At 39.9% G+C, this 27,943-nt stretch overlaps 1 protein-coding gene across 5 annotated transcripts in view; it reads left to right on the top strand.

The window, feature by feature from the left end:
• The first annotated feature begins 13,809 nt into the window (after nucleotides 1-13,809).
• The window catches only part of PHF21B (PHD finger protein 21B), a 168,050-nt gene continuing 153,916 nt past the window's right edge, over nucleotides 13,810-27,943 (top strand). For 2 of the 5 annotated variants that reach the window (XM_054056292.1, XM_054056297.1), the window contains exons 1-3: nucleotides 13,810-13,921; nucleotides 14,557-14,589; nucleotides 14,875-14,940. In XM_054056292.1, coding sequence (XP_053912267.1) covers nucleotides 13,868-13,921; nucleotides 14,557-14,589; nucleotides 14,875-14,940 — 153 coding nt within the window. In that variant the 5' untranslated portion in view covers nucleotides 13,810-13,867. Of the gene's footprint in view, nucleotides 13,922-14,556; nucleotides 14,590-14,874; nucleotides 14,941-16,082; nucleotides 16,174-27,943 lie in introns of those variants that run through there. The other 3 variants (XM_054056293.1, XM_054056296.1, XM_054056295.1) reach the window with 3 other exon arrangements.

Raw genomic sequence — 27,943 nt, 5'->3', positions numbered from 1 at the left:
TATGCTTAGTGCAGAGAGGACTATTTAAAGAACCTCAGTATGTTTATTTAAAGGAGAGAAAAAACCCTGAGAATGCAGAATGTTTATTGTAATATTCTTAGGAGCTCTTCCTTGCAATTATGTGTTGTTAGACAATAACCAATAATTGCATCAAACACAGGGACTTTCTTCTGTAAAAATGTAAATTTGTTTTATTTTACTTTTTTTTTTTTGACATCAGCAGGTACAACTTCTAGTACAGTTGTCATACTGGGAAGCTTATGTGTGTGCTGCTGCAGTACTCGGAGATAATTAGTGTCTCCTGCTTTGGAGAATGAGTGCATGGACTGCATGTACAATATCCTGTTGCTCAACGCTTCTCATTTGGCTTTCTCAGACCCCCTATTTTGAAGATGATATTCCCATAGCCTCACTGTGGTGCTGTGCAGTGTTACTTTCAAGTGATATTAACAGGGATGATATTGATCTGTATATATTCCCAGAGTGATCCTTGGAGCAAAATTTGTTGAACGAGTGTTATTTACAAATTCACCCCAATGTACAAAAGAAATTCAATTCTTTTTTCAAAGCAGAGTGATAAAAGGATTCTGGTGACTGGATCAGCCTTGCAAAACAGAGCGAGGCTAGAAGGGCAGGACAACAGCAGTAACAACAAAATTGAAAAAAAAGGGGTTAGGATGAAGAGAAAAAAAATACAATATCTAGGAGGTTTCTGTAATTAAAACCAGATTAAATATTAGTGCTTTGCAAATGATACAAATTGATATAGTTTTAAAAAGCCATTACTGGTACTCCACTGTGGGAGTTCAATGTATTTTCTGCCCTAGGGCTCTGTTCAGCAGAAATGTTAAGCAGAGCTTCTATGTGCAGGAGCTTGCTGAATACAGTGAAATGAGCTTCTTTATCTTTTCATCCTATTCAGCAGAAATTTGACTGTCCCATGAAAATGTTTCCCAGTAGTACTGCGGACTTTTGCACAGAGCCAAAGAGAGGTGAGGGATTCATTGTAATACTCTGCTTGCTCCCTGCTGGGTCACTTGTCTATTCTTTGCACTACAAAGCCCTGTTGCATTCTGCTACAGAAAATTAGTTTAATGTTTTCATTTGAAGTAAAAGTGGCATTGGGTTAAATCACTGCCAGCACATAGTGGAACAAAACCGTGGGAATACCTTTGCAGGCACTTTGTGTAAAAGCAAAATGTGGCGTCAGGCAGCTAGATCAATTGGAATGGAGCCAAGATGACAGGTGACAAGGCTTTTTCCACACTGACCATGAGAAGATGACAGAGATCAGAAAGCTTGTGGCTTCTGCAGAGTCAGGCCTAGTTTCTAGGGTATCAGGACAAACTAAAGATTTGCTCCATGGCAGACGACTTTTTTTTGGCAGAGTGAAGATACTAGTGGCACAGGTGCTTCTTCCATAACTGTATAACTGAAGTGTGAATAGTTTTGGGCATGGAGTTGGTTATTGTCTCCTATCTTTCCCTACTAGAAAGCTTAAATAAAGGTTTTTTTGAAACTGGCCAAGAGATTTAAATTCATAATGTTTGTTAGAAAGATGGTTCTAATTCTCCTTGGCAGCCTGGGAAGCCTCAAACTTAGTGTGAGACATTTTTCGTATTACTATGATTTTCAGTCAGGTTTATGTATTAGGCTGCCCAAATTTTTCCATGTGCTACTGGGAGCTGAACCTGTCCAGAAAGCATTTTGTAGAAACAGTTGGCTCATTACCTCCTGCCTGTAAAGGAGGTCAAGGCACACTCTGGAGAGTGATGCTGGAGGTTATGGACTGATCATTCCTGCGGAAGGAGACAGATCAACTAAAAGCAAGGAGAGAACTTGGGATGGACTTCAATATCCTGTTAAATTCTTCATTAACGTGAGAGGTCTAGGAGTAGGTTATATTCATCAGAGATAAGATTCTTTTCTTGAGTGAATGGGACTCAAAGAGATAGTGCATTGTAAGTCTAAGTGACTAAGACCCAGTTCTTATACTTCTAGCCTAAACTAAAAAAAAAAATTAAAAAAAAAATAAGGTAGTGAATTTGGCTACTCTTCGTTTTCAGGGGTGTAAATTGATACATTTCAAAGTGACTTGATTCTCTGGAAAAAAAAGAAAGATAGCACTTTTTCCAACAAGAGAAGAGAAACACCCAGAATTTGCTGATTGAATTTTAAAGTATTCCTTGAGCCTCAAGGTCATGGGAGGGATTTTCAGCAATGCTCAGCATTATTATACCTCATTTGAATTTTACCCTTCACATCAAAGTTTGTGATGTTAGCCCAGTTTGAGAGCTTTTGGAAATCACACTGCATTGATTTAAATCTCACAGGCAGCGATATTTTCTTGAACAACTTTTCCCAAATGTTCAGGACGAGGTAGAGCTAAACTACGTTTCCACATAGGCTGCTCCGTAATACAGAGATAGCATTAGAGCTTGGGTTAACACAGGACTACACTTTGTATGGTCATATATACTGTGTAAAAGTTTATAAAGAGACTTAAAATGTTATTCTTTTAAAATAAAACAAAACTCAGCTGAGAAGAAAACTGTATGTTTCAACTTTTGAAAATGAACAAAAAAATGCTCTGTAGGGAATATTACTTCCAAAAGGTAGCTCATATACATTACCAGGCACTGTAGAGTTTGTGATATGTGAGAAGTGGCATACAAAAGCTAAGTTTGATATTTAGAATAAAAAGGAATTGAATAAAAAATGGAACTGACTTTATCTCTTTGTTCTCAAGTAGGGCGTGTGTTCCTAACTTGTGGTTTTGGAGGGATGAGTAACAGAACTTATGTCAAATCTTCATGATCACTCCTGGCCAGAGAAAGAAATGTATTGTTTATCCCTTTTACCTGAAGTTCTATGTTACACTTACTGATGCAACTGTTTTTCATAAAATCAGCATGGGGGCAGTGCTGCTGAGACTTGCAAATGTGCCCAAAGTTTTGATTTTCATGAACCCGTTTCTTGCGTTGGAATGTCTACATTTTTCAGAAGTCCTTTCACCTGTGGGTATGACAGCACAAGGAGGGACTTTCCAAGGACTGAAATGAAAGCAAAAGCCCAGTTGATTTACATTGTCATGTAACCTACCAATAGTTTGTCAAGTGCATTAACAAACTAATGGCATTTTGCATTTAAGGGGCCAGATCTTTTCTGCAGATGTAACCAGGCATTTTCCATGTCAGTAAGAGTTGTCTGCACACAGAATAGAATTTTGTCCTATCTTGAGAATCATAGTCTACTTCGTAGGCCTGATTCTGTGATTCACATAGAAGGCTAAAATGAGATCTCTGAGAAAAATCAAGAGAAATATAAGAGAGATTGAAGGTGAGGATGAAAGGCAGAACAGGAAAGCGCTTATAACACAATGGAAGAAAAAGGAAGGTTGTTATATTACTAACTAGAGAAATGCTCAGAGTTGATAATGGAAAGGAAACTATTTAATTGCAAACAATGGACTTGAGACTACAAGATGAAGAGCTCAGGCCTCAAGGGAAAAGTCAGATTTTAAAGGTATATGGGCACCTAACACCTACTGAAACCCAACAAATGGGTACTCTGCAGGACGAGTCAGATTTCTAAAGGTGCTTGGGATCCAAGTCAGAGATGTATGTACCTTTGCAAATCTAGTCTTCTGGGCCCTCAAACCTGCTGGACTGAGGAAATCTAAGTTTCAGAACTTGGATGCAGCTGATATGAATGAATGTAGCTTGACAGAAAAATCCCACAACCCAAATCCTGAATGAGAGAGAGAAGGAAATTGCCCTTATAATGATAGGATAGAGACTGCAGAAAGGCCTCAAGGTGTTCCATTGTGGATGCCAGTTTTGTAGAAGTTTTACAGATGGGTCAAAGTGTGTACTGTTGTCTCTTAATTGCATTCTAAAATTGCCACGTATCTGCTTTTAGATTATGACAATAACCTAGAACAACACTGTTATAGTGACGCTGTAGCTTCTACAGTTTTTGATGTCATCCTTCTGTCACAAAGAAAGCCAGGAGAGTGTGTTTCTATCTACTAGCCTCTAGAGTCTTTGCGTTTGGAAGGATCTGGTACTTGTCCTGATTGATACTAGGAGTATTTCTGAGAAGTCAATACATGTAGAACATGTAGAAAGTAAAGCAAGAAGATAAACATGTTCAGAAAAATCTTGATGCTTCTTTAAATACCAGCAATATTTTAGACTTCTTTCAAGATTTGTTTTACATGTGGAACTGTGTATGTTCTTTTTCTTTTTCACCCCTCCCAGCGGTTAAGGTAACTGGAAGTCTAAAAATCCTGGTAACTGGAATATGGTCATAGGGAATCACTTTTTTTTCCTTTTGCTATTCTTGCAATCAATGGGAAGTTTGAATTTATGATGCTTTAACAACAGAAGCAATAGGTTGCAAGGCGTAAGGTTAATATCTATGCTTAGGAGAGTTGTGTTGTGGCCAGTTGGAGAATAAAACATAAGAGGGCAGCTGAATATCAACAGGAGTAAACCTGTGAGGAAGAAGGAGAACTGACAGCAGATGTAGTTTAAATTATCCTAACATGATGCATCAGATATCGGAGAAATAAAAGTGTACTGGTCTAGAATGGGTCTTAAGAGATCATTTTGCCTCTCCTGTTCCTCAAAAAGAGTATCAAGCCATACTCCTGTCTTTTCTGGAGGCTGTTTAACCTCTTAGAGATCCTCTATACCACTGAATCCAGCATCTCCAAAGGGTATGTGTACTACCTACTTCTGCCTTTAGATATGTTTTTCATAATGTTTAGTCTGACTCTCCTTTGCTGCAATAATAATCTAACCTTTCCTGTTCTCTCCTCCTGAATGAGAAGAACCAGTGGTACCCTTCCGCATTTCATATGTGCGAAGGCTGTTAATATGTCTCTCCTCAGTCCTCCTGCTAGCCTAAGAAACTCTTGAGTCTTTTAACTAACTTTCTTTCCAGATTAAACGTTCTCCAGAACTCTGATTGCTCTTATTAATTTCCTCTGCTTTTTCCCCAATTCAGCCACATATTTCTTGAAGTGTGTACTCAAAATTGGACATAGCCATCCAGCTGAGATTTTGCCAGTGCTGAGTAGTGCAGAAGGATCGTTTCATGTATCTTGATAACTTCACTCCTATTTATGACTCTCAGGCCTTTTTGCAACAACCTGACATTTTTCACTCTCGTTCTTCTTGTGATCCATTATAAACTCAATTCTGTTTCCTGCAGAGTCACTATTTAAGGAGTTAGTTCCTATTCCTGTATTTGTGAAGTTGATTATACCTGCCTAAATTTAATCCCTAACACTTGTTCACATGGAGTTGCAGATTATTTTTTCAGACTCTTCCTCTAATTTGTCACAATCATTCTGAACTCTCATCCTATCCTTTAACATACGTATTGCCCTTCAAACTTCAGATTATCTCCAAATGTAATACTCTCCATTATATCATATAGTTAATAAATGACAATACTACATAGCCATTATCAACAGTGTGAGAAAACTGGTAAGATGCTGATTCGCTGCTTCTTTTCCACTCTACCTTAGAGAAATAGATATTATTTGGAGTCAAACATTTTCTGGCAGAAGATAGGGAAGGGAGTAGGTGAAACAATTTGTCTATATTGACAGAAGATCACTAGATGTCAGACCACCTTTGGATAGATGCTGAAGTATCTTAAATGTTGCCTTGTCTGCAGGCACCTGATGCTGCCACATTATTGTATTTCCAGAACTATCTGAGGAAGCAGGATCAGACTGAATAAAGTATGAGAGTTGGGCAGCAACCGGAGGGAATTAAAAGTATGCTGAAAAAAAACAAAGACAGAATAATAGCTTGAGAAATTACAGTTAGGTGGAGGTTGCCAAAGTTCAGCAGAGGTCTTTATCATGGTTGGTAGGGTAATGTCTTTTTTCCCCACACTGAAGCTCCAAAGGAATTGAGATGCACTCTGATGTTGTTGCTGTCTAACAATGTGTCATTAATAGCTGGGGTCCTCTCAGCTTTCAAATGCATGATGCAGAAACAATCAAAGGAGAATAAGTTCTTCTTCTGTGACCCTCATTTTACTCAAGTAAGGGAAAGTAAAAGACACAATTCCTGTTGCAACTCCATGGAAGGGCTAACTTATGAACCTGTGAAGAGTGAAGGACTGCAATTCTGGAGAAGGAATTGGGATATGGACACTCCAGGTAATGAGGCAGTGAGGATATCAAAGGCTTAGAAATGAACCCAGAGCATCAGAATTTTAGATGAACATAGCAGCCTCCTGAATATCTTAGACACCAGCATTTAAATTTTTTTTTTTTCATATTTTTCCCTCTGACAGTCAGGGAATTAATGAATTTCCTGATTTATTTTTGCCTCTCTTGAAGGTTTTCCCACCCAAGACAAGAGCCGGCTGCATCTCTCAGTGTCACTGAGAACCATTGTCTCTAGTCCTCAGTTAAGCTGACTCTGGGAAAAATATTACTTCCATAAAATAATTGTTGTTCTCTAAAGCATCTTCTCAGTTAAGCTGGATCTTAAAAGAGGAAGGAACACATTGCAGGATGGAAATATCCAGAAAATACAGGGCAAACTACACATCTTGGGCAGATCAGCTAACCTTAAGCCTCTCAATATGGCTTCAAGCTCTGCTCTTCTTTTTTCTTACCTGGCTGAGGTAAGAATAAAACTTCCCAAGTTTTATTACCACTGCCTATTCCCACTTGCAGAAAGAGCCTTTGATCTTTCAGGAATGTCGACAATGGCTTGTACAAAGATGACCCTGTGTGGTATATTGCTATTCACTTCCAGTAGTTTCCCAGGGCAGCTTCTGTTTAGCAGCTGCTCCCTTCTTGTTCAGCTGACTGTGATCTTATTATCTTCAAACACTTTCTCCTTGCCAGTTTGGGAAGAGGAATTCGAAGTGCATGGAATTTGCAAAAAGAGGCATTGATTATCTTTACAAATCACTGCCCAGTACTTTATTTCTCCACATCTTTGTAGGACTCTTTGTAGGAAAGAGAACATATTACACAAGGGTGTGTGAGGAGGTATATTTTCAAAGTTAACTGTAACAGATATATGACATTACCAAAAGCAATTAAGTACCTTGTTTTCCTTCATAGCTTTACAAGTCTTCTGAATCATTACTAGTATCTCATAAGGGAGGAACTTCATCACGTCTTGTGGCATTTTGAGTCTGAATTTTGACTCTCAGGTGTTAGATTCCTGGCTACCTGTAATTAGATGCAACAACAACTTTTGTGTATCTTGTGTTCTTGATACAATGGTTGGTCCGAGTCTCTGTATGCAGCAAACAATGTTACAAAAAGTGTCATTTATTGGTTTTCTATTGACACTGTACTATGCATTTTTAGGTAATCCTATGAGGTATTCTATCAAGTTCATTTCTGCAATAACTTTTTGCAGAAAGAGTCTGATTTAGAAACACTTGTGCACATAAGCAACTTTATTACCAAGGACTGTCTTATTAATTCACATACATAAAGCTTTTCATGAGCAGAACTTTTTGTAAAATTGGCCTCTTGGACCTTATTCATCCAAATAACATCATACAGAAACCAAGAAAAAGTTTGGCAACAGAAAGATTGCATTTATATTTCACTGTAAGAACACACGTTCGAGGACCGCAGCGTCCCTATCCAGGCTCTGAACATGATCTCCACTGTGAGAAGAAAGGAAGACTACAGTTTCCTCTGGAAGACTTCTGAACTTCCATAGCTTCTATGAGCAAGGATAATCTTTCTGGGGATCAATGAAAAATGTGTTAAATCGCATGACATACAGATGACTACTGGTTAGCACTGACCATAAATTTCCATGCTTAAGCAGACCCGTTTGCAAGACTAACAGCCATTTTACTTGATCTCCCATTCTCTTTGCATTTTCCAGCTAAACTCTAAGTGTCCCTTATGCAGATGCATAAGTGGAAGGGAAGCTCACTGAGCTCTCATGCCCCTCCAGCAAGCAGGATGACTTTTGCTATCATAATCTCCAAGTAAATTGCATAAAGCTGTTAACATTTTTATAGGTGACTGCATAATGTTATTGCATAAATGCATTTGACAGATTAATGTATTTTACACATCTTCCCCAGAAAACAATACAAGCAGTATCAATAAATGAAAAGCAATGTACTTCATTATGTTTTATAATTTTAAATTTATATTAAAATCTGTGACCCATCATAGCATTGTAGATGTATAAACCAATTTTTAGATGACAGACAAGTTGAAACAAATTTCTAAACTCTTCCTGTTGGCATCCCACTGACGTGGGAAGGACAACACAATAACCTTCGCCCCTTGCAGGTAATGTCATAAAATTGTATACTTCATGAAACTGTACACTTCTATGCAAGAAGTCAGGCTAACTGTAGTTCCTATCTTTATTCTGATGAATAAACATTTTACAATGCTGAGAAAAAGTCTCTTTGCTCTACTAATGAAATATGTGTTAAAACAAATCAGCCAGCATAATATCAGTGAATTAACAACTAATGAATAAAGAAATCATCCTTGACCAGTTGAGTCAGTTTTAGCTTATGGCCTGAACCTGAACTCACAGAAGTTTTGCACTGATGTAGCCAGGGATTACAAAGGTAACATTGACAATTTGCAAAATCCTTCAGGCTTGCCTTTTTCAAAAGTTAGTTCAAATTCCATGTTAGCTTGTTTAGAGCCACTTTAAATTTCTGAATAACTGCTTAGAAGCCTAGCCTACTCATATACCTTATTTGAGACGTCAGGTCTTATCAGGTATTTAAGTACCCTGCAAAGCCCTACTTTTGTTGAGTCTAGCACTACAAAACACCTTTGTGCAGAATGCCTGAGGAGTTACACTGGTTCTACATCGAAACATTTTCATATTCATCAGAATTTGCAGGATTGACCTATTTGTCTTTAAACATGTAAGTAGAGTTTAGATTAAAAAAAACAACCAAACAAACAACCCAAACCTATACAGCTAAGCCATTTTATTGATTGAGAATTGAACACCACCTCTGATATTTTCAATCCAGACACCAAGTGTATTATGGAAAAAAAAATTGACTGTTGTGGTTTGAGTTAAACTAGAGTCAGTTTTGTGACTCTATCTCAGTCTAGCCTAAGTAACTTTATTTTCTGAAAGCTAACTGCATGTTTTTCAGGCAGTTTCTAGAAGCGATAACATGGGACATTGGGATGCAGAAAAGCCAATGCTTATATTTGTTCCTATAATAACCAAAGCCATCCTCAAGCTGGTGAAAAAGGGCTTCACTTGCAAAGAAGGACAGACAGGGCAGGGGACCCTAAACTGACCAACAGAGTATTCCATCCCATATACGACATAGTATAAAATTGAGAGATCACAAGGGTCTTGTCCTGGTCTGTGATGGCTGACATCCAGGGAGAACCTGTCTGAATGGTCGTGATTGCAGATCCGTGAGTTCCTGAAACCAGTTCTTGTGCTCAGTTCCCTCCTAGCCCTTGACCCATTTCCTCGTGTCTGCTCTACAGCATTTGTAGTGATATATAGTCATCAAGGGGTGGGGGTGCGATCTCACATATTTGTGTCTATTATTATTATTTCATTAAAACTGTAAATTTAGTTTCCAACTTGCAAGTCTTTATCCTCTCATTTTTCTTTCCCCAGGAGTAGGGGAAAGGGAATTGAGAGTTCAACTGCACAGTTTCAGATGCCGAAATTAGCCAGGTAGGGGCTAAACCGTTACACTGACTTTGACATTATGTTGAGAAAAAGAGTGAAACTACTTTCTTGATTTTACCTGTTTAAGCTGTGTGCAGATACTAAACAAATGCTGTAAATGTAGTCCATTACCATAACAAACATTACTCAATTGAATAAAGGTCTACTAAAATAAATTCTTTAATTGTAAGGTTAATAGAAATTGTCGATTTAGGCTTTATTCATAATTTTGGCAGGCTGACAATATTTCACTGAGAATTTTTATATGATTTTAATGTAAGAAGTTCTGCTATGTTTGGACAGGATATATTTGAGAAGTTTAATGAAAATTGGATACAATATTTTGGACTCTCAGCATGTTAGACCTCAGAAAACCTTTACTTACAGAATAGTTGATGTAAGTTGCTTTTGGTGTCTTTAATTAGTTTTGAGATTAATTTAATTAGTTATTAAAATTGGCATCCAAGCACATCTGGAGCACAGTGGTGTTTCAAATACTGACTAATCATTTAGGGTGAGTTTCAACTTAATGTTTTAGTGCAGTTTAAATAAAATATCAGCATTCAATCACTGCAGGAATGGAAGCATGGATGCATTAAGGTTCTTGTCCCCAGCGCTCTATCGTCTAACTGCTTCTTAAAATGTCCCCTAAATTTTGACTGCCATCAATAAAATTATTCTAAGCATTACTTTTGGCTTCCAACCCCACTCTGGCCATATGTCAAGACAACAGTAAATCTAACTGCGCAGCTCCTATTACTGCATTGAAAATACTGCAGCTACATGGCAAAACATTGACTTCATAGAAGTTTGTGCTGCTTGTTTAAATGTATTTTAAAAAGGAACTGTATCTTGCCTTGGTTTAACTGGAGTATCGACTTATGCCAACCCTTCTCTGCTGGTCTCAAGTGTTGTTGCTGTTACTTAGAAGCTAAACTGAGGCTGTGGTTCCATGTTGGCATCCCTTGGCAGCAGGTTCATTTGAACAGGTTGCATGCTTAAGCATTCCACAGGTCCCATCCCATTCCCCTTCAGCTGTCGCAGCTCACTGTTCGGGCACTTGTGCAGACCTGCAGCAGACCTGCAAGTAATTTGGCCACCAGAAAAATTTAGCTCCCCTAAAAGTACTTTGTCTGATTTTTAATGCGGCTCAGGTTCGATATCCTGTTTTGGCGTTTGAGCACCATGGCAGTGTGCTGAGCTCAACCCAGGGGTACACCAGCTTCTTCTGGTGAGGAACAGATGGCCAAGGATGGGTTGAGCAGGGAAAAATTTAAATGTGATGACAGAGTAACCTGCCCTGATGCCTGCCTATTGACTGAAGTTGTATGTTGTAGTGAGCAAAACCCTGCTTAGTATCAAAGCCAGTACCTGCTGTAGGTGCCAGTTGTTGCCCAAACAGCCCAGATTACCCTGGACTACTGCGAGGGGGGCAGGAACCCAGGGTGTTTGGGGCACTTTTCTGTGGCGGTGAGCAGGGCAAAAGGAGATCCATCAACCAAAGGGGAGCAGAGAGTGGGGAGAGCCAGGGTGGGAGTATATGGAGAAGATGGCAGAGGGAGGAGGGGTTACTTATGAGAGGCAGCTAAGGGTAGTGGGGTGGTTTAGCCTCCAGAAAAGGAGGCTGAGGGAGACCTTATCACTGTCTTCAACTGCCTGAAAGGAGTTTGTGGTGAGGTGGGTGCTGGTCTCTTCTTCTAAGTGACAGGCGACAGGATGAGAGGAAATGGCCTCAAGCTGCACTTGTTCAGGTTCAGGAAAAAGTTCTTCAACAAAACGGTTATCAGGCACTGGAATGGGCTGCCCAGGGAGGTGGTTGTGTCACTGAGATCAGGTGAAGGTTTTTAGACACTAAATTTATACAAATGTATCATATTTCTTGTAAAATCATGCATATTTATCACATTTCCCAATAGTAATTATAATAGCTGTCCTCCCCTTCACGCATGCTCCCCAAAGTCCTTCAGTGAGTCTGAGGTCTGCCTCCCATCTTTTTTTGGCTCCTGAAGTGCTGGCTAGATGCTGGTCTTCTGCAGTCTTCATAGTTTTTATTCCTCAAATATCACAAAAGGAGAGAACTATACTGTTCATTAACTCCGATTATTAGATTAGGTATTAGTACGGATGCTGTATTCTACATAGCAGCTCATATTGGTTTGCTTAGGAGTACAACAGTTGGGTCTCCGTCCCTGGGAGGTACTTAAAAGATGGGTAGACAAGGTGCTCAGGGATATGGTGCTCAGGGTAACGGAGAAGTGCAGAGGATCTCAAAGGTCTTTTCCAACCAAACGATTCTATGATTCAGCCCTGCAGAGAAGGACGTGAGGGGTGCTGGTTGATGAGAAGCTCAACGTGAGCCAGCAATGTGCACTTGCAGCCCAGAAAGCCAAATGTGTCCTGGGCTGCATCAAAAGAAGCGTAGCCAGCAGGTTGAGGGAGGTGATTCTGCCCCTCTATTCCTCTCTTGTGAGACCTTATCTGGAGTATTGTGTCCACTTCTGGAATCCCCAACATAAGAAGGAGATGGAGCTGTTGGAACGGGTCCAGAGGAGGGATACAAAGATGATCAGAGGGCTGGAGCACCTCCCATATGAGGACAGGCTGAGAGAGTTGGGGTTGTTCAGCCTGGAGAAGGCTCCGAGGAGATCTTATAGCGACCTTCCAGTACCTGAAGGGGCTACAGGAAAGCTAAGGAGGGACTTTTTACAAGCACGTGGAGTCATAGGACAAGGGAGAATGACTTTAATTGGAAGGGGAAGCCTTGGATTAGACATCGGGAAAGAATTTCTTCACAATGAGGGTGGTGAGGCACCGGCACAGGTAGCCCAGAGAAGTTGTGGCTGCCCCATCCCTGGACGTGTTCAAGGACAGATTGGATGGGGCTTTGAGCAGCCTGGTCTGGTGGGAGGTGTCCCTGCCCATGGCAGGAGGGTTGGAACTGGTTGGTCTTTAAGGTCCCTTCCAACCCAAACTATTCTATGATTCTCTGACGGGAAGAAACAGGTCCCTCCTCGAGATGGGATATGTATGTCTGTATGTGCGTGTGCGTATATGCCTCCCCGTGTCCCCCCCGCCGCCCCAGGGCAGCCCCCAGCGCTGCTCCACCGTGCACCAAAGCCTGCGCTGCCCGAGCCCCCTCAGAACGGCATGGGGAGGGGGAGCTGTTAGAGGAGGAGGAGGCTCGCGCCGCCCCGCCCCTCTCTCCCTCCTCCCCCCGCCTCCCGCCTCCGCGCCGGGGAGCGCGCGAGCACGCGCCGGGCGCCGGCACTTTTGTTGTTCGGCGGCGGCGGCGGAGGGGCCAGAGCGCATGCGCGGGCCACGAGCCTTCACTCCCCCCACTCTGCTCCGCTCCTCCCACTTCCCCCCCCCTCGCTCTTCTTTCTCTACCCCCCCTCCCGCCTCGATCCCTCCGCCCCCCCTCCCCAGCTCCATCCGGGCATCTCCGAACGAGCGTTGAACGGAGCCGCCGCACAACTTTTCCCCCCAGGCAAAGTGAAATCAAGGCGCGCGCACTCCGAGGAAATATAGTCCCCCCCACCCCCGTTGCCAGCCCTGGCCCGTCCCCATTGGCGGGGGCCGGCGGGGGGCGGTGGGGCGGCCGAGGGGCGGAGCGGGGGCGGGGGGGGGGGGGAGGAGGCGCGGGAAGGGGGGGGCTCAGGGGGGAGGGGCCCCCCTACTTTGGCGGAAAGTGAGTGATGAGTCTGTGTCCCCAGCAAAGAGGCAAAGAACTTGCTTTGCAGACTGAGTAGTTGTTTCTTTCGATTGTTGTTGTCGCTTTTTATAAATATTATTGTTGCTGCTATTCGCTTTTCCTTTTTTTTTTTTCTTTTTTTCCCCCCTTGTTTTTTTTTTCCCCGATTTTTCCTGGTCTTTCTTTCTTTCATTCCTTTTTTAAATTATTTTTTTTCTTTTTTTAATTATCATTTTCGGGTTTTCTTGGTTTTTTGTTTTTTTTTTTTTTTTTTCCTTGGAGGGAGGGGTGCTTGGCAGGTCGGTTGCAAAAAAACAAAACAAAAGCCAAAAAAAAAAAAAGAAAAAGAAAGGGAGGAGGAAAAAAATAAAAAAAAAAAAGCCAAAAAAAAACAAAACAAAAAGCAAACCAAAAAAAAAAAAAAAAAAAAAAAAAAAAATTCATTCGGATCTGAAAGTGGCAGGAAAGTGCCTGGCAAGTTGCAGGGATGGAGCTACACAGCTTGCAAGAGGCGTTAAAAGTGGAAATCCAGTGTCATCAGGTAAAAAAAATGAAATACAATAAAATAATAAGCAAATAAAAAAAATGCTCTTGTATCCCCGGCGCTGTTTAGAGGGAGAGGAGGATCGGAAGGGAGCCAGTGTTGCATGCTTATCAAGTAGCCTTGCTTCTTGTCTCACGGTCTTATCGATCAGGGGAGGGGGGAGCGGGGTCGGGGCTGCGGGGGAGCCCGGGGGTGCGGCGGGAACCCCCTCCCCGGGCCCCCCTGCCCCCCGCGACAATGGCGAGCACTTCGACAAAGTAGTTTTGCGGCTTGTTTGGCTGAGTTTTGTGGTTTTTTTTTCTTCTTCTTTTTTTGTATGCGTTGTTGTTGGAGATGCGGAGTTAACGTTGCGGTGGGTGCTCGTGTGAGTAAGGGTGGTGTGTGTGTGTGTGCGCGTGAGTGTGAGAGAGTGAGTGTGTGCGAGTGTGTGTGTGTGTGTTGGAGAGATTAGGACGAGACTTGAATATTTATGAGCTTTGCTTGAAACTGACTCGCAGTGTTTACTTGCCTCTTTGTTCCTTACCCCCCTCCCTCCCCCGTCCACACACATACATACATTTAAAAAAATCCATTAAACTTGAAACAGTTTCTAATTCCTCCTTTTTTGGGGGTGATTTTTTTTTTTTTTATAGAAACTAGTTGCACAGATGAAGCAAGATCCACAGGTAAATGCAGATCCTTTTTTTTTCCTCTTCTTCAGTATTTTATCCCTGCCGTAATAAGCGCAGTTGTGCTGGGACAGCAGGATGAGAAACTTTATCAGTAAGAGATCTCATTTTGTAGTCTGCACTGAGCTTTCTTACTAAGGAGGGTGTTTTGTGTGTGCATGCTTTCGTACGGCTTTGGTGGAACGGTTTTGCCTTTGAACAATTTCTAGATCGCAAGTTTATTCATTACAGGGGTTAGTTTACACTTTGCCTTTAATATGCGTCTTATTGCCGTTTTTGCAGAACGGGGATCTTAAGAAACAAATCCATGAAAGGCAATCAAGAATAGCAGCTCTTAATGAGAAACAAGTAAGGAACAGATCGATTCAGTCGTGTTTGGTTTTTTCTTCTTGTTTTTACAATGCACTTTCTAAACATCCGAAAAGTGTCTGTGTTAGCTGAAAAATACCGATAGCAGAGAATATAACATCCGTTTTCCTAAGTGTAAAGTAAGAAAATGCATGTTTTCAAAATGAGGTCGGATTCTCGGATGTCTTGCTGGGGGGAAAGAATGATTTTAGTACTAGTAGTAAAAAGATAAGCAGTAGTTAAAACGTAAAAAAAAAAAAAAAATGAGGCGTCCATTTTGAGTTGGTCGACATGTTTTAGGAATATGGAAAATTCTCCTGTCTTGGGCTACTTTGTGCACTTCCGTGTAATGTGCAGAGCAAGAGTTGGGAGGGAGGAGGCTGGAGCCCAGTGCGGAGCCATTTCTGGGTTTGATTACAAAACTGATTTTTATTGATCACTTTATTTTATTTCTTTTCTTCTTTTTTTTTTTTTTTTTTTTTTTTTTTTTTTGTTCTCCCCACATGCCTTTCTCTTCCCTTGGTCTGATCTGACGTGTTAGCTTTTGATTCGAGTTCACTTAGCTACTTTCACTTTTCCCCCCCTTCCAAAAATAAGAATAAAAACAGATTAACCTGTTTCAGCTGCTGGAGGGGAAAAAAAACAAGAACCAAACGGAGGAGGGGAACAAAACAAACCAGAAACCTTCCTTCTTCCCTCACTTCCCCTCCCTCTCCCCCTTGCTCTCCCCAAACTTTCTCATCTCTCTTTTTGTGCCGAGTGACCCCCGGGCCCGCTGCTCCGCCCGTGACCCGCTCCCCGCCCCCCCGGGAGAGAAGTTGCCTGGCGCGGCGGGGGGCGGCGGGCTTTCAGCACCGCGGACAGCGTCAGCGCCGGGCGCTCACTCGCGCAGTCCTCGAACTGTCCCCCCTCCACACCCCGGACCCTTGTCCCCGCTTTGGGGACTTCCAGTGCTGGAAAGGCAGTTGACAAAGGCAGCAGGATATCTGCCCCCGCTCAGGGGTGAACTTTCCTTCTCCACTCCACTGGCCCTCCCCCCCGCTCCCCCCTCTCCCCGGGGGCTGGCGCGGCTGTGCTGAGCTCCCCTCCCCGTCCCTCGGCTCCCGGCCCCGCCGGAGGCGGGAGCGACGCGGTTCCTCCGGAATGCAGCAGCCCGTTCAGCACTGGGGCTGTGGACAGCGCCCGCTGCCTCGGAGCCGCCGCCTCCCTCCGTGGGAGAGGGAAAGGAGACACGTGTGTGATTCCACCCCCTTTTTTTTTCTTCCCTTCTCTCTCTCTCTTTTTTTTTTTTTTTTTTAAATTTGTTATGTTTTCTTGTGCTGGAGTTGTGGTTGAAGTTGAAAAGTGATCCGTGCCTATATAATCTGTGCTCATAGGTGATTGTGATTATCTGCCACCCTTTTCCTCCCAGTTTATTGTAATCAGAATTTGTCAGCACTCTCAATTTGGTAGTGGAAGCTTCCATTTTGTGAGGAAGGGGTGTTGGTTTCTTCTAACATGGAGAAAAGTCTGCAGAGTTTGAAGGTGGGGGATGGGGCCCCATTCATGCTGAACATTACCATTTTGATTGCTTTGATGCCATTTTTGGAGGGGGGAGGGGATAGAATACCCTACTCAGCAGAGCACAAAGATGTTTAATCACTGTATAGAATCAAATCAGATACTTTCTTTTTTAAAGCAAATCTGACACTACATGATAGCTAAGGGCTGTTAGTCCTTTTTTTTTGCAGTGTAAAGAGCAAGTTGTTGACTCTAATACTACTATACTGAGTAGAAGATTTTTTTTTTAAACAAGGTAACAGCCTTTACTGCAACAATGCATCTTTATGTATTCTTTCTTCAATATGGAAATAGTTTTACTGTTCTAAGTGGGTATTTAGAACATACATTTGATCATTTTCCCTGGTATTGTAGCAACTATTTCAAGGCTGTTTAAATTTTTATGATGATAGTAAATGAGAAGCTATTTATTATGTGTCATGTTGGAATGTAGATAAGGCAGAGAGACATTTGAAAATACAGTTTGAATGTTCTGATTCAGCTGAATGAAAAAGGTTTTTGCTAAGCTTCCCCAACATATTTATGTATAATCCAAACTAACTAGTAAACAATCGTTGTATATTTATGACTTGCCCTTCACGTAATTTTATAAATATATCTACAAACTATGAAGTAATTAAAGATAAAATACTAAAGTTCTATAAACAGTGAATCTGGCCTAGCAGGAAACCTACTATTTTTAGGCCATAACCTAGATTTCTTTTGGTGATTTCAGCATCTTGTGCAACAAGAACTTATAAATAAGAGACTAGCTGATGATGAGGTGTCCTTTTGCTCCAGACTGCCACCTCTGGAGGTCTAAACTGAAATCTTTCTTGTCTCACAAGTGAAATGAGTTTGGAGGTCTTAGCCGTTGAACAAGTCACGAAACTGTCGTGTAACTTTGCACACTTGCTATAATTAGTAGTTGCTCCTTATGTAATGGCTTATAAATGACCTATTGGTCCTTCAGGGCATGAAGAAGGTGCGCTGAAGGTTACTGAGACAATAGATGGGCTAATGTTGGAACTGTTTAGTGGTTTCAAGCCCTCACTTTTGTGTCTATACCAAAACACTGATGCAAACTTAAGTAGGCAGTGTAGATAGGGAGATTATTTTTACGCATGTATTTACATTCTTTCCCTCCTTGCCCCTCCCGAAGATTTGCTTAGGCACAACTAATTCATAATTCAATAATGTATACCTTTGATTGTGCATGCGCTGAATACAAAAGATGCTAAAATTGCATTTCAATTAAACTGCACATGTGGATGATGAAACAGATAGTAAAATGAATGGATGATCACATCATCCACATCTGTTAGAAATACAGCAGGAGTGAGAGTAATCTTTCAGTACTCATATTCATTAGTTTTCCATTGCAGCCATTGGCATTTGTGGCAGTATTTCCTTTTCTTGAAAGTTATGGATAAAGACAGAAAGACCCGTATTCAACTTTTGGTGCATGAAGTAAATGTATAAAGTAGACCTTTATGCACAGCTGGATTTTAAGTTACAATTTAACTAAATATCCCTCACCAATCATCAATGTTTCTTTTATGTTGGTGGTTTAAACAAAAAGGGAATTAAATGTAGTTTTAATATTTTCCCAGTGTTTTCAAATAAGTAGTATAGAACCATCATTTTTGTTATATAAATGGTGCAGCTTCAGTCAATACTTATTTTGGCATCCTACTCAGAAAAACAAAAGTTGGACTTTTGTTAGAGGTGTATCTTGCGTATAGTATAGATTTGATGAATTGTAATAGCATTTGAGAGTGGGTTACCTCTTCTTTAACAAGATATGATGTGTGAAGACTCCATTAGTTGGTCCAGTGGTTTTACACCTTCAATCTACAGCACATGCAGAGCAGTGGTAACATTTTTATCTAAATTGTCAAGCAACAAGCATTTATATGTAAATAAAAGAGCTATCATAAGAGCCAGCATTGGCCTTAAAAGCACACCAGAGGTGCTCTGCTGCATGTGTTCCTTGCTTTCTTTATGTCCTTAAAGAGTCATTAAGGGTCTTTTAATTTTAGAAAGTTTCTCTTATTAATTAATAGATCAAGATAAACAAATGAACAAGCCTTTAACCTCCAGTCAGAAGTTACTTGTTACTGACATAAGCATTAGGTGGTTAGCCAGGTCTTAAAAATTAACAATGAGCTTGTGTGGGCTACTATATTTCCAACTGCGATGAACTCTGAATTCAGACAGCCTGTCCTGGAGCGCAGTAATAAAAATATGTCTTCCTGAAAGACATTATGTATATGCCATTCACTTGTGCACTGCCTCATTTCTTTACCATAATTTACTATCTATGCAGAAGATCAACATTAGTTTCAGGCAGACTCTCCTAGTCTGTGTTATTGCTGGTTTGTATTTTTGGGTTAGTATATCTGAAATTAAATCACTGACTGTATTTTGCCTCCGGTGATCACCAACAAAGCCTGTTTGTGGCAAGTGTTAGACTTCTTAAATTTTAAGTACAGTTCTTTTGCAAGTTGTTGGAGACAATTTAGCTTAAGATGTCTGTTTTTTCTGATGTTGTGTCTTTGTTTTGTGGAAAAGGAGGAACTGGGTTTTTTTGGTTTGTTGAAATTCATGCTGCACTGTGCCTGGAAATGGCAGCATTGTTTACGCATGTTAAAGGGGAAATTATTGACGTTTGCCAAAGCTCAGTATTTCATATGGCTGGGTATTTTCAAAGTTGTTGAAGTAAAATAAGGGTTATAAGCTTCAGTGAAAACTGAGGTAAATCCTGAAAAGTATTTCCAAATCGTGTTGAACCTAAAGTCAAACTATGTCCCAAGGTACTCATAGAATTCCTGTTTATTGTGGCAAGAATTGTGTCTGTATGAGTTCATCCTAACAGAATTTGGTTAGAAGGACCTTACTGAGCACTTGCTGAAGTTGAGTAAGGCAAGGTGACAAGCTCCTTGTTGAAGTATTAAACTTCTCAATCACCGAATTCAGTCTTTAAAGACAAAGACACCAGCTATTAAATATGGATTTGAATTTGTGATTCTTGTGCACATTTTGGTCCTGCTGACTTTACTGGGAAACCTGAACAAGTGCAGAATCGAATGTATTTACGGGATCAAAGTAAAGATTAGTTCTGGATGGTAATTCAGATAGCTTCAGTTACTCTTTTTTTTTCTTCTCCCCCCCCATCAGCTCGTAATTTATTGGTTGCTTTGCCATTTGTAGCAAAAGTGACAAAAATAGGGAAGAGTTTACTTTCAGCTCATTGGAGGAGAAATTTGTGATTATGGTTTGCACAACGCATTCTGTTTGTGCTCTCAGTAACACCACATTGAGATTCCCTGTTCATATTGAGGGAAAAGGGTAATAAAGAGTGTTTTTATAGAGGTGAAACAAAATGGACAGATGTATACTTTTGGCTTTTTGCCTTCCATTAGTTTGCTCTTATAAGACTCATGGAAGTTGTACATCCACGATGAAAATGTGTACTGGAGGGGGTTAGAACCATCTTTTGTTTGGTAGCTGTTTGACTGGCATGTTAAATGCTATTTCATTCCAGCATTTTTCTTTGACTGTACACTTTTCTGTACTCATACAGTATATCACTTGGCAGGGCTAAGTGTTGAAAAGTGAATGTTACATTCATCCTAACCATTTTAAAGAGTTCAGTTTGATATTTTAGCCACTTAAAACACCTGCTGTCAGAACAGTACAATTGATTTCAATTAACTTTGAATTTCTTCAATAAGATGGCTCTTATAATATAACTCCAGTAATCCCATGATGCCTCATTAGAGGAGCTGGCTATGATGATTATCCCTGTGATTTAGCAATTTTTTCCTTACAATGCCTTTGTCTATTCAGAAAAAAGTAATTATGCCAACCATACCTTTTTATTTCAGGTCTGGTTTTACACTAGTGGTACTTGCTACCTGTTACACCTTGTGAAATATCTAACTTACACTTGCAGCAAACACATATTTGTACAGATGTACATGATGTACATGATAATTTGGTAGCGAGAACCTTTCAAAGAAACTTTACTCTGATATAGGAGCTTTACATCTTGGAGTTAGTGGGGTTTTTTTAGTTTTTAGGTTTTTTTGTAGACACTTGGACAGTCAAAAGTGGTCCTTCTGCAGAAGTCTTTGTCTAAAGCTCTGATTTAATGAAACAAATTCTCTGCTGGTTCATGCCATATATGCAGTTCATCCAGAGCAGTGTATCATGTCAGATGTTTATACTAGTTCATCTTGTTGCAGGATCTGGCCCACTGACTCATTTTGTTTGTGAAAGAAAAGGAGAATATGTCTGCTTTCCATAGCATGATATTGGAGAAGGGGTTTTGAATGGTGATTTTAAATCACATTTCCAATGGGATACTGCATCACTCTAAACCCTTCTGGTATGTTCAAGTAGAGAAAATCCCTTTTCATCTCATTCCAGATTTGATTTTCAAGTTGAAAGCATGAAGGCGTATAAAGGCACGTTAATACAGAGTTACTTTTAACTTTTCACTCTATGCCTTTCTCTTTGTGATCAAAGATAAAATATGCAGTATTTCTGTACTTGATTATACAATGATACCTCCGTCTCTCCTCCACCCCCCAAGACAAAATCTGAAGTATCAACACAGTTTCTAATCAATAGAGTTAAAGGGTAGAAGTTTGCAAATCAATAAGACAAGGCCGTCGTAAATGGTATATATGCAGCCACGATGTCAAAGAGGGCAATTTGTACATGCGGAGTAGTTGGAGGTAAGGGAGGTATAAAAGCGGGCTGCAAGTTTAAGATAAGAACAAAGAAGAACAAAAAATGAATTGGACTAATTGAAATGCAAATTTGTCTTACTGCCATTAAAGTAGACAGTTATTTCAACCTAACAGACTCATATTTGGTCTAGCCAATCCTCATTGTTGAATCACCTTAAACACACTTCCCTTATGTGCATGTATATAAATGTATGTGTATCTTATTTTTTTTTTTTAAACTTAAGGTGGTACAACTTTTTTATTTGGAAATGTTCTTTTTGAGTCAAAATGTACTTCTTTCTTCCCCTCCCATGCCACCCCCCTGTGCCCCCCCCCCCTTTTTTGAATCAGCTACTTATTGTTATGTAGTAGCAATTTCCAGGGTGTCATATGAAATTGCTGATGCGGCTTAGTTCTAGCTACAACCTGCGACTGCCAATAGTAAGCATCTATTGAAATCTAATATGTACCACAGGGCTTTTTAGCACATGTACAGGCAGACCCTTCTGGTTAATATACAGAGACAGTGGAAAATAGGAGGATGTATTTTCCTTTTTTTAACCCATGAAGGAGATAAATATATGCCCAAGTTTAAACTACAAAATGACCCTTTTGACTGAATGAAAGTAAACCAGAGAACTGCCCTTAAATACAGCTGCAGTAAAATCAAAACAATAAGTATGTGGGAACTCTGTAGATATGATGGGTGGTGTTAATTTGAGTTTTTGAGAGGCAGTCTTATTTTCGGAGTTGGAATTTATTCCTAAGAGCCTGGGTTTTGGGGCAAGAACAGTGTGTTCACCTGAAAGTTTGTGTGATTGCTTTCATTTAATCAACAGAAACATACAGTTGGTCCTGAAACATAACTTAAATCTATATAGTCTATAGGTCATTTTCCTTTCCACATTGATTTAACTTGATCCATTTGGTACTTTGTGATGTAGCTTAAACCTCTTATCCAGAGAGAGGGAGTGGAATAGCCTTTCTGCGCAAACTCAGCTATTGATGACAAACCCTACATGATTACAGAAAGTGGAAATGTATATTACATTTTGATTAACATGAGTCAAATGAGAATCATTGATAGTTTTGACATGCAGCAGACATTAACCTGCATTTTCTGTAATTTTCCGGTTTTCTAAAATGCATTGTATCAGCTAAGATTGCGTAAAGATTTATTGGTGAAGCAAAGCTTTTCTAAGAATGAGAAAGATGAGAGAAGCTTCCATTCTCAGAAATGTACAGACTTGAGTGTCTCTGTGTATAAATGTGCTTGTGTGTATGCTTGTGTGGTTGGGTGTGAGCATAAGGTCTTTCTCTTTGATATCATTCAGGCAGAAAGCCAATATGCGCATGTAAATGAGCCTGAAAATGTAATTAAAAATATATACATACTGGGGACTGTGACACAGAATTTAATATGAGATGCAGGTTACAAAGTGACAAGTAATATTTCCTATATAATCACTGATACTAACTCTCAGCTGTGATTTATGTATCTCATGTGTTATTAAGTGCTGTACAGATAAATGCTGGAATTATTTCTTAAGATATGATTTCACCACAGTGAGTGAGTGCAAAGTATATCTTGCCTATTCTTTTCTCAACCAAAACAAAAGGCAAAACGCACCTACTATGAAAATTTTACGAAGGAGACTGAAAGTATTTTATATAAGGTCAGATAAAGACCTCTTCAATAACGTCTTTCCTAGCAATAAAATGTGCCAAAATAGACTTACATGTGTCATTAATATATTAAGATAAGGGAAATTCTGCAAATAGTTATCACACATCTAGGAAATTGTATTCAGATGGAAAAAGATAAAGATTGCCAGGAGAAAGATGTAAACAATCTTGGCCTTTATTTTGGTATAGACAACAAAGCCTCGCACATAAAAGCTTGCATGAGAGAAATCGCAGAAACTCGAAACTTTGGGCAAGAAGCCAGTTTTCTTTGCTTGAAAGTATTTTGTAAAAAGTTAGCTTAGAGTGCTGGGTGCAGAAGCAGACATTCTACTCTCCAGCTTGGGGAGAAGTGACTTGGAAAAGCTTTAGTTTTCATTTAAAAATACAAGTGGAATCCAGTTGTATTTCTATCAACAGCTCCGTAGCCCATAAATATATACAACCTAAGCCAATACCTTATTTACATTGTTTTATTAACATTCGTTGCTGAGTGGGCTTGAATGGAGCACAATCTCTCAAATAGAGGATCTAATTATAAACACAAGGGACAGAACCAAATAAGCAGTCTTTAAAGGGAAAAGAGTCTGGCAGCTTTGTTTAAAGTGTCCTTTAATGAACTTCTTTAGCAGCTTGTATCTTAGCAACACATTTTATTACATACTAGTGCGGGAGAAGCAGTTTGCAGATGGAGTTGCACACAGTAATTTATTTCTTCCCTTTTTTTTTTTCTCTCTTTTTTTTTTTTTTTTCTCTGCTTCTCTGTGGTGACTCGACTGGAATGTGCAGAGTAGCTTTTCTAACACTGATAGCTCACTCGAAATCCCTGATTGGTTCATTTGTATCTGTTCTGTTTTGTTACTTGATGAAAAAGGCATTTAGTATGGTAAATGCATAGTGATTTTGCTTGCTCTTAGAAATTCAGATATGACTGTTTTGAATAGGCATGGATTTAAATTAAAAACAGCCCAGGCTTCTTTCAAAGCACTTTTTTCCTTGTATGTGTTCCACTCAGTGCTAGACCTCATTGCACACGTAGACGAGTTTCAGATTTGTAGGTTATTTACTCTCTACTGTTACACGGGATTGTTTTAATCTATTGTCTTTCACTCCTTTAAAACTAATTGGAATATAGTAGTGACAGGAACGTTTACAATTTTTTTTCTTAGAAAAACCTGGCACTTAAACTGCAAATATATTAAAAAAACCCTGTTGTTTTAAAACCAATTGAAGTACTGCACTACTGTCACTCCTTGAAATGACCTATAGTGCTTATCTTGTCGAAAGAAATACTTCTTGTTCTCTCCATTACTAATTGCGGACCAAGTTTTACTTGTATGCTTTGAGCAAAAAAGTCAGTGAGTAGCTTTTTTGAATAGCAATGTGGTACTTACTGAAGATATGTATGAGCAATAGCAACTAGAAATTTTTTTTTCCCCTCATAATTTAAAGGGGAAAAAAAAAGTCTTTTTGAGCAAACAAAATACCATTCAGCTCAATTTACATTTTATGCTGCCTAGGCAAGTGTAAATGCAGAAATATATTTCCCTGGAGTTCCCTGAAGTTACCCAAAGTTTGCACTGGTGTGATGAAAATCAGAACCTGGCCAGAGGAAGGAAGGCAGATGAGCAGATGAAAGGGTGGATGAAAGTAATCTGGAGTGTTAGGAGAACCCACAGAAGGAGATTCTTAATTTAAAGATACTATTCTTGGGGGTGATTTCATTAAACTTCTATTAAGGGCGAACATGTTAGGAGTTAATATTAAAACAACAAAACTCATCCATTTCATAAAGTCCATTGATACTTGCAAGTAGACAGGACATGGTTTTTGAAAGAGATTGAATTGTTTTTTTGCTTAACATTAGTTAAATGTAGATATATTTCCATTAACTGGCAAACTGTTTTGTTTCTTGAGTCCTTAGTTCAAAATAGAAGTTTCTTTTCACTCCAAAATATGGATGGATGGATGGATGGATGGATGGATGGATGGATGGATGGATGGATGTGACTCCAACTTTCTGTTTGTACTATGTAAGGTGACACTCTGCCTGTTATCCACTTTGGATATGCAAAATCTCAGTCTTAGTAGAAGCATAAAAGAAGTCCTTTGAACTTAAAAAACAGAAAGTATACCACAAATGGAGGAATAAAAGACAGAGTCCCACCTACCTTTAAACCACTGCAATATTAGACCCAAACCTGAAGGATGTCCTCTGAAGCCAAAAGCAATTAAGTTGCCATGTGATTAACTTACTGTTTTCTTTTGCAATTCAGTCCACTGTTTATTAACTTAAATTGGATTGAAAAACTCTAAGCTGGGTGAATGCATCAGAATCTTGCACAATCGCCAGGATTAATGATGACAGCCTAAACTGTCGAACAAGCTAAATCATGAAATTCGCAGTATTGCTAAACAAAACGGTGATATGTTTTTGTGCAGCTGTATTGGCCATAACAGAAGGGACCATCAGTTTCTGGTACAATTCATGTCCTGCCATGAGAAATAGTATTTATGCCATGCACAACATTTGAAGACCATGTCTCAGGGTCATTTTTTTTAATGTGGTAGTGCTGGGAATATTTAAGTGAGGTGTGAAAGCAAGAGTATTAACATTTAGCAGTTTCCTTCACAAATGTTGAGGTAACAGAGAACAAAATGAACACTTAATTATTTTCTGAAATATTTAGGAAGCAATTAGGAACCTGTGTATCAGATAGGCTAAAACCAATCAACCGGCTCCAGTTGTTCATTTTTCCTTTAATAAAGAAAGAAAATATTGTTTTTTTCCAGAAGCACAAATGTTTCCAGAAACTTCATTACCCTTTGAGCGCTAGCACTGCACCTCATTACAGAAGTGCTTTTACTAAGGGAAACTTAAAGGAACTTCCATCCCCAGATGAAGCAAAGAGTCATTTATAAACAATGAGAGCAGGAACAATAGAAAGCTGAGTGCATTCTGCATGAATAATATAACTGAGGGTTGTGAAAAGCCTATGATTTTCGTATGCCAAACTCAGTGTGGGAGTGCAGCATTCAGCTGATTTTTCTCTCCCCCCCCCACCCCTCCCCCGTATGTGCAAACACACACAGAGGGCTAGCAGTCGTGATTAAAGAGGGAAGTCATAAGCAGCTCCTGTGCAGTGATGTTGAGACTTGAGTGTAAATTCATAAAATGGATGGAACTTAGGTTGAAATCTAGGCCAACACTTAGCTTTAATGTATGCCTTAGGTAGGTGGAGGAAAGGCTGAAGACCTGTTTTAAGAATAGAGCTTGAGCTTCAGTCCATATTCTTGGCTGTGAGTCTGATTTTGTTTGCATTTGTCATTTTTTAAGTTGGAGGGCTTACGAGGCCTTCAGTATGAACTCATATTTTTGACACCTATAGAATTTTTTTTTTTAATTAAACTAAATCTGGACTTAAGCTCTGGATTTTTTTTGGCTATAGTTGGTTATTTTCTGTTTTTATCATCTTTCATTTTCTTAATTAAAGTCATTCTCCTAAAGGTGCTGAAATGTAAGCTCTTTGAATCTGGGTCTGTCTTTGTCCTGTGTGCATTCAATGTTTGGCCTAATGAGATTGTCTTCCAGGACTCCCAGACCATAAGGTAATGCAAAAAGTGATTAATAAACTGAAGGCAATAGTAGCTGATGTTTAGCCGTATACACTGGCAGAATAAACTTTCCCCAAAACTCATCTATGAGTGTCAGTGTCTTTGCCAAATATGTTACAAATCTAGAGCAAGCAAGTTGGAATTTTCCTGACTTAAGCTGGCTGCGGTGGTTCATTCCATCCACGCTTCCAGCTTATGTATCCTATAAAGATGAAAAATAGAGAAAATAGTAATTTTCTTAAAGCTGAGTTGTTGGATTTTTTTGCAGTTCATTCCCTGTTTCCTTTTTGAAATTGCCACCTATTGAACTGAGTCCTGTCAAATGGTAATGATGGATTTTGTAAAATGATCCGATGTTCTGAAAGCTGGACTGAAATCCACTAATATATTTCCTGAAGATCTTTCTACTGTATGGCACTTTTTAGTTCTACTAGTGTTAGCTGGGCACAGTGGCAAGCGAAAGCTTTGTCCATAGTTATAATTTAATTACAATTTCTGATAGTCTTTCATTATGCGTCACCATTTGGGAAAAAAGAAATAAAAGAAGGAAAAATTATGACACGAATACACCAGTCAGATTAAGATTTTGTAGTTTAGTTGGGTTCAGTTGAGCTGTAACTATTGATACTTGCTGAGCATCTGGGCCAGATTGACTTAACTGCCCTCACCCCCACCTCCCCCAATCCCCAAACTATACTTTACTAAAAAAAATGTCCTAAATTAGCCAACTACTGATAAAATGTTTGACTTGCTCTTTCATTAAGGTAGTTTCAACTGAAGCCACTGTGAGTTTGTTGATGGTCTTTTGAAGAACATAGAACAGATTCTCCTAGAAGCTATGCTAAAGCACATGGAGGACAAGGAGACGATTAATGGCAGCCAGCATGGCTCCACCAGGGGCAAGTCCTGTATGACCAACTTAGTGGCTTTCTATGATGGGGTAACCGTAGCAGTGGACACGGGTAAACCGATGGATGTGATCTGTCTGGACTTGTGTAAAGCCTTTGACAGTGTCCCCCACAACATCCTTCTCTCTAAATTGGAGAGATATGGATTTGATGGGTGGATGGTAAGGTGGATTAGAAACTGGTTGGATGGTCGTATTCAAAGAGTAGTGGTCAATGGCTTGAAGTCCAGATGGAGATCTGTGACGAGTGGTGTCCGTCAGGGTCCATACTGGGACCAGTGCTGTTTAATATCTTTATCAATGATATTGACAGTGAGATTGAGTGCACCCTCAGCAAGTTTGCAGATGACACCAAGCTGAGTGGTGTAGTTGCCACACCGGAGGGAGGATGTCATCCAGAGGAACTTGGACAGACTGGAGAAGTGGGCCAGTGTGAACCTCATGAGGTTCAACAAGGCCAAGTGCAAGGTCCTGCACCTGGGTTGGGTCAATCTCTGTTTTCAGTACACGATGGGAAATG

Source organism: Cuculus canorus, chromosome 1 (genome assembly GCF_017976375.1).
Source record: "Cuculus canorus isolate bCucCan1 chromosome 1, bCucCan1.pri, whole genome shotgun sequence".
NCBI lineage: Eukaryota > Metazoa > Chordata > Aves > Cuculiformes > Cuculidae > Cuculus > Cuculus canorus.
This window is presented reverse-complemented; position numbering and strand designations above follow the sequence as displayed.